Below are 7,769 nucleotides of genomic sequence, written 5' to 3'. Positions count from 1 at the left end.
TTTTTACTTATTTTATTTAATTTTATTTGGGAAATCAACAGTTTTATATACATATTTTTAGTAAACAAACAGATATAGTGTATAAACTCAGAACTAATAACAGATTTCCACAAAGTTTACAAAGTTAGTAAAGAAAATATATTACATATCAAATAAATACATACATACAATAAAAATGTTATTTTCATGTACTCAATAATCAAGGATTTTTAAAATATTTATTTTAAGAATATAAGGTTACTGTAAATTGGGCGGGATAAGGACAAAAATGCTTGAAGAGAGGATAAGGAGAGGAGGGGAGATGTACATATTTATTATTATAATGTCTACTAAGTTACATAATACATTTTTAGTGTAAATTTTAAATCTGACAGAGTGATGTTTGTGTAATCTATATTTTTAAATTTTGTATTGTACATTGAAAAAGTCCTACGAAAAAAAGCATTTTTAACATACGATGTTTTACTTATTGGTACATGAAACAGGTGGTACCGTCTACAAATCCTGGCTGGCACATGTATTGTTATTAAACCAAGCAGCTCTGTACAGTCAACCATTCCTGTCATAATTTTGTAAAGCAGTAGTTGGTCCGCACACACTCTGCGGTATTGTAGAGAAATGATTCCATGGAAGGTGGAGGCAGTGAGAGTAGATACATGAGAAATACCGGTTTTGTATTTAAGATACTTTATAAATTTGTTTTGAATATTTTCTATTCTACTTATATATATGGCATACTGGGGATTCCATATCTGAGAGGCGTATTCCAAATAGCTTCTGACAAATGTATAATATAATGAAATAAGGGCCTTTGGATTTTCAAAAGACATTGAAAAAAGGAGAAGGCAGAAGAAATCTTCAGTTTGTGCGAAATAACCCTTTCTAAACTTGAGTCATTTTGTCAGAATGTATCAACATATGACTTTTCAAACGACATTTTTGGGAACATGTATAACTACATATTGAGCATGAAAACGGTTTCTCACCAGAATGTATTATCAAACAATGACGTTTTAAATCACAGTTTCGCGTGCACGTATAGCTACACTGTAAACACGAGAATGGTTTCTCGCCAGTATGTTTCAACATGTGACTTTTCAAATGACTTTTTTGTGTACAAGTATAACTACATTGTGGGCATGAGAATGGTTTCTCGCCAGTATGTGTCAATACGTGACATTTTAAAGTACCCTTGCGTGCACATGTATATTCACATTGTGAGCATGCAAACGGTCTCTCGCCAGTATGCGTCAATAGGTGACACTTTAAACTATCTTTTAGAGTACATGAAAAACTACATTGCGAGCATGAGAACGGTTTCTCGCCAGTATGTAATAACATGTGACTATTTAATCTAGTCTTCAGTGTACATGTATAACTACATTGTGAACATGAAAATGGTTTTTCTCCAGTATGTACGAACAAGTGGCGTTGAAAAGCACCGTTTCGCGAACATGTAAAACTACATTGAGAGCATGAAAATATTTTCTCACCAGTATGTGATATCATGTGACGTTTAAAATCATATTTCCGTATACACGTATAACTACATTGTGAGCATGTGAACGGTTCTTCGCCAGAATGTTTTGACATGTGCTTTTTGAAATAAGTTTTTTGTGTGCATGTAAAACGACATTGAGAGCATGAGAACGGTTTCACGCTAGCATGTTTGAACATGTGACTTTTTAAATAACTATCTTGCGTAGTTGTAAAATGACATTTCGAGCATGAGAACGATTTCTCGCTGGTATGTATTAACATATGATTTCTTAAATTACCCTTAAGTGAACATGAAAAGTTACATTCTGAACATGAGAACGGCTTTTCACCGGTGTGTGTCAACATGTGATTTTTTAATCGATTATTTTGGGAACATGTATAACTACATAGTGAGCATGAGAACGGTTTCACACCAGTATGTATCAGCATGTGACGTTTTAACTCGCAGTTCCGTATACAGGTATAACTACAATGTGAGCATCTGACCGGTTTTACGTCTGTATGTCTCAACATGTGACTGCTTAAATTACTCTTTAGTGTACATGTATAACTACATTGTGCGCATGAGAACGGTTTCTCGCCAGTATGAGCCAACATGTGACTTTTCAAATTACTTTTCTTGGTACATGTATAACTACATAGAGAGCATGAAATAGGTTTCACCCCAGTACTAGGCGACACCCATTCATTACAAGTATTCTTATGTCGTGTAGTACATTCACCCTCCGGTAGAGGTTCTTCTCTATGAAGTAGTAGATTGATACTCTCCGGAGATAATGGTGGCGACTCAGTGGTATCTGAAAAGCAAAAGTTATAATATTAACAGAGGGGAAGCATTGGGCTAGTTCTATTGGAAGCGTTTGGCGGGTAGCAGAGACATAAACGCACTTGCAACACAACCTTACCCAAGAAGTCTGAGGGTGTGCGCGAAGGAAGAAGAAATAATAAATAATGCATATACCTTTCAAATTTCTTCAAGTTTAAATAAATTCAGAGAGGTACATTAGAATTCTTTGCTGCATGATTTTCGAGTTATTTCTATCAATTGATTATTAAATATACTTTGTATATTTTTTATCAATATTCCTACAGAGATGAGGTAGAATTTTTTCAAATTCAGGATTATCGATATTCGAGCGTTTACAGGGCTTATGACCTGTCATTGGCTGGGTTGAGTGGCCACTTTACGTTTTTTTTTTTTTTTTTTTTTTTTAACAACATTCCCCATTCCGCTTATTAGCGAATATCGACATTGGCATCATTTTGATTCCTGTATATATCCTATTCAACGAGAAAGCATTCACTAGCGTGTTGGAGCACCATCTATGTATTGATATTGAAGTTAAGTATTTTTTAATTAGCATATTACTTTATTTTATGTATTTAAGACTCTTCCGAGTTAAATTAAGTACTAGTAATCGCCTGCAGATGATTCTGCAATTTATTTATACTTATATTTTGACCAGATCTTATTACACAACATTATTTTTTGGTGTGTGTATTTTTTGTACATACACAAATCTGGATTTCTCCCGAGGGGGAGTAGGTATATATATTTTTTATCAATATTCCTACAGAGATGAGGTAGAATTTTTTCAAATTCAGGATTATCGATATTCGAGCGTTTACAGGGCTTATGACCTGTCATTGGCTGGGTTGAGTGGCCACTTAACGTTTTTTTTTTTTTTTTTTTTTTTTTTTTTTTTTTTTTTTTTAACAACATTCCCCATTCCGCTTATTAGCGAATATCGACATTGGCATCATTTTGATAAATATACTTTGACTTAAATTTACTTAGACTCAAACTTCTAGGTGTAATAAATTAATAATTCATACATATAAAAGTTTAATGCAGTGTAGTGATCAGAACAAGTTTAAATAAGATATTTAGGAGTAATCATAGATTCGCATTTAGACTGGGGCTACTCAAATCGACAATTCAGAACAAAAATTGAAAAACTTGCGTTTGTATTTAACTCTAAAGAAACATTATGGACAAAAAAAAACATAAATTTCTCATTGGGTATGTGAAAGTCTAATTAAGTACCTATGGTATAATTGGGTGGGGTGGGGCCGGGAAAAATGCTACTCATTCACTAAAAATTGCACAAAAGTGCGTTTTCAAGGCTTCACGCTTGCCTATTTTACAAGGCATCAGGTTCTCGACGTCCGGTGCTGACTGTTCGTCGGCAGTTTATGTCAGAACTCCGGGACATGACTTGGGAGGACGCAAACGAGTTAGCAGCCGATAAAGATGCATGGAGGCTCTTTGTGGATACCACATGCTCCAACTAGGGAGCAGACATGGAATGATGATGATGATTTGACAGAATTCTTTCTAAAAATCAACTGGATCCTTCTTCCTAGTAAAATTATTATCACCTAGGTATATATCTATCAAATGTATCTATTTTAATGTGCCTGATAGACCAATGAGGCATCATATTTATTTGAGATATAATACTGTATCTAAATAGAATTCGCACATTAATTCTTTGTTCCGGAGAATTCACTCTCTCGAGAACAAATACACCGATGTCCAAAAAATATATATATTTGCTATAACTTTATCAAACTTCAAGAGGCCAATTGTTCTTAATTTTTTTTGAGTATTATTGAGTTTTTAGTATTTTCATTTGTTTTTCATGTATATTTTTTTCATTTTAAATTGATTTTTATGTTCATTAACTGTTTATAACCTCTGTGTATGTAAAAGCCCTCTAAGCGTTAATAAATAAATAGGTATATGTTGATAAAATATTTTTTTTAATTGTTACCCACGCTAGAATTTCCTTTATTCATATTAATAAGGTGCATTTCCTTTTTTTAGGCATTTTTATTTGGAAATATGAGGAGATGGTACAAAATATATTCTCACCTTCAGTGTTGCGAGAGGATCCCAACAATTTTTGTTGTATATTGGGATGATCAATATCGAATTCCACTTTAATACTCTGCCGTTCAGTACTGGTCCCCGGTTCAGCCTTTACTGCACAAAGACCTGGCACTTCATTTCCGTACGGCCACAGCGCCCCTTCCCTAGTAAGTAGATTATCTCCTACATCGTCAGTCCCGAGTTCAGCCTTCACGGTAACAACAATTGGCTCCTCGCTTCTATAGCAAAATGGAGCCTGTTTCGCAGTATGGGGAATATCTCCTTCTACATATCCCGTTCCCGGTTCAATCTTCACGGTAACAACACCTGGCTCCTCGCTTCTGCACGGAAATGAAGGCCCTTCCACAGTACGGAGAATATCTCCTTTTACATCGCCAGTCCCGGGTTTGGCTTTTACGGTAACATCACCTGGCTGCTCACTTGCGTAGGACAATAGCGCTTTTTCTCCGGTATGGAGAATATCGCCTTCTACATCGCCATTTGCCGGTTCAGTTTTCACGGTAACAACAACACGATCCTCGCTTCTGTAGGGGTATGGAGCCACTCCCCCAGTATTCAGAATATCTCCTCCCACATTGTCAGTACCCGGTTCAGATTTAACACTGACTGAAACAACCTTTGTTCGTTCCATAGTGTTCAACTCTAATACAAAGACCACACTTTGTCTGTATATTAACCTAAAATGTAGACGATTCACACTTAGAGCAGTTTGAAATCCATCTAAAAAATACAGTGCATCATCATCTCATGCAAGGTAGGTCCAGTCCCGTACTCTTTTCCTTTTCTCAAATATTCCAACCTTTGAGAAAACTGAATGATATTCGTGTTTTTTCGATTCAGTCCGCTTTTCGTTTACAATTGATACAGTCCGCTTCGTCAACATTTGGTCCATGGAGCCGGACATTATTTGGTTTTAATCATTAATTCAATTTTTTGAAAGGTGATATTTAAGAAACAGAAATGAGAACGGGAGTGGACTTACATTTAATGTGACGATGTTGCACCGTTCTTCAATACTGGATGATAAAAAATCACTATTATTTATTTCGTTGTATATAGTATGATAATAATAAAAAAGCTAATTGGCCTAGATAAAAACTGTTTTGTACTAAGCAAAAGATAATATTAGAAAAATTAAGTCAAATTACTAATTTCTCAGTAATATAATTTATGATGGATACAGGAGGAAAAGAAAAGAAAAACATATAGGTAAATAAAGAATATAGAAGAAGTAGAATAAGAATGATTCTTGATTCGAGGAGTTTGCAGTGCGTCATATCAGACAGCAATATTTACTGAGGGCCGTGGTGGTCAGTCACACTAACAGAAATACACACCCATCAGTTTCTTATCATTGTAAGACTCGGAGTTCCAGTAGCGATTTGATTTCCCGACAAGTGGTTATTACTTCTTTAGCACGGAGACAATACTCCTACATATGACAAAACTATATAATGTAATGTCAGAACCGTGGACATGTTGTAAGAACCACAAGCTAAAGAAGTTACCGACTACTCTCCTTAGTGAAAATTGTTCGCATAGAGTCTGAGGGGCAGATGGTGGCTGTTAGATGGCCAACACGTGTTCTTATTTTAATTGTAATTATAAATTTTAAGTTTTTTATCGACTGAATTTTTTAAGCTTCTCATTACTTTTAACTCGGTTTTTACTATGTTTTTTACTATATTTACCTACATACATTTTTAAAAATTCCATCTTAAACTATGCTTTTTACCACGTTTTTTTCTTTTCACTACGTATTTTACTGAGTTTTTTAATATGCTTTTTACTATGTTTTAACAAAACGTTTTACAATGTTTTTTACTATGTATTTTGAAATGTTTTTCGCTACGTCTACTACCTTTATTTATTTTTTCTATGTATTGATTACTGTTTTTAATTTGATATTTAACAACAACAACAAACAACAAACCCTCACGTCGTTTTCTGCAAGGGTAGGCAGAAAGAATAGAACGCCACATCTCTCTATCTTTGCATACATATCTCGCTTCCTTTATATTCATACATCTTCTCATGCACGCGCGCCGATTTTTACGACTTTTGACATGTTCAGCTTTAAGTATTGGTTGGATTCGACCATGCCATATCTTTCTCGGTTTTTCTCTATTTCTGCATCCATCAACATTCGCATTGTAAATATTCTGAGCCGTTCTTTCGCTGTCCATTCGCTCTACATGTCCAAACCAGCGCAGAGCTTTCTTGATATAAATGCTTATCTCAGCCTTATAATGTACAGATCTCTTCATTTGTGCATCTACCGTACATAGTTTTACCACACATTTGCCTGAGAGATCGCATTTCAACAGCATTCAGCCTAATTTCACCCCTGTTTTTCCAAGTCCATACTTCGCTAAAATACATCAGGGTTGGGACCAGGACTCCATTGTGAACTGCTAATTTTGCCTCTTGCGACAAGCATTTATTTGCCAAGGTTGATTTAAGTGCACCGTTCACTCTGATTCCGGCACTCACTCTCCTTTCAATATCTTTTTCAGTAGTTCCAACCCTAGTAAACATACTTCCCAGATACACAAATTCCTCTACTTGTTTTAGTATTACTCCATTCACAGTGATTTCACTTTTAGTCATTTCTTCATTTATTTCAAAACCCTTATTCTTAAAAGTCTTTCAGCTCTTTCATGCAGTTATTGATATACACGTTGAACGGCCATAGATAATGACTTCAGAAATCCCAGTTTGACTCCTTTGAGAATGTCAAATCACGATGTGTATGATCCATTTACCCTCACACATGCTGCGCTGATATTTCATTTGATATTTAGACAAAATAATATGTCTTTTCTGACTACAGATACCGGAACATCATAGGAGATGTTTATACATTTAGTCCCATCTTTAGTTAGGTTGGCCTAACCCACGTAACGTAGGTAATATTCGATTGCTGGTAAAGCTTCTATTTATAGGTTTAAAAATATTTTTAAATTACCCAACGGTGTTTCCCTGTTGGTAGCGAGCGAATGATAAATTAACTGGATTACACGCTCGTTTTATACAGGTAATACCTTAGGAACTGTCAGAACACGAAATGGCTGACATTAGGAAATGTTGCAAACTGCTGACAATGTTGCCAGTCTAAAGGTCTTATGTATTAAGCGCATAGAGTGTGACACATCTATTTCTAATGAAAACGCTCGTACGATATTTTGGGTGATAAAAAATGAAGTTATTTGAAACAATGTGTAAAATTTATTGGATTCTTATTTATTTTTTCCTTAATGCTGTAGGTACCCTTTTATTTTATGTTGTTCTTTTGCATTACAAGAGTAAGTTAATTTAAAAAAAAATAATAATCTTTATTGGGCATTAAGATAAAAAATCACATTAACATATT

At 34.8% G+C, this 7,769-nt stretch overlaps 1 protein-coding gene across 1 annotated transcript; it reads right to left on the bottom strand.

Annotated features, from left to right (window-relative positions):
- LOC148279338 (uncharacterized) lies at positions 1–7,484 on the bottom strand. The gene is made up of 3 exons (XM_088230115.1): positions 7,365–7,484; positions 4,379–5,073; positions 1–2,297 (listed from the first exon to the last, which is right to left on the bottom strand). The coding sequence occupies exons 2-3, from the start codon at positions 5,025–5,027 to the stop codon at positions 883–885; spliced, it is 2,064 nt and encodes a 687-aa protein (XP_088086241.1). The 5' UTR covers positions 5,028–5,073; positions 7,365–7,484; the 3' UTR covers positions 1–882.
- Positions 7,485–7,769: the final 285 nt, after the last annotated feature.

The sequence above is a fragment of the Micrasema longulum genome, unplaced genomic scaffold (genome assembly GCF_059751315.1).
Source record: "Micrasema longulum isolate JH-2025_06_02 unplaced genomic scaffold, ASM5975131v1 h1tg000731l, whole genome shotgun sequence".
In the NCBI taxonomy this organism is placed as follows: Eukaryota; Metazoa; Arthropoda; class Insecta; order Trichoptera; family Brachycentridae; genus Micrasema; species Micrasema longulum.
The sequence above is the reverse complement of the archived record's forward strand: the minus strand, read 5'-3'. Positions and strand labels throughout refer to the sequence as shown.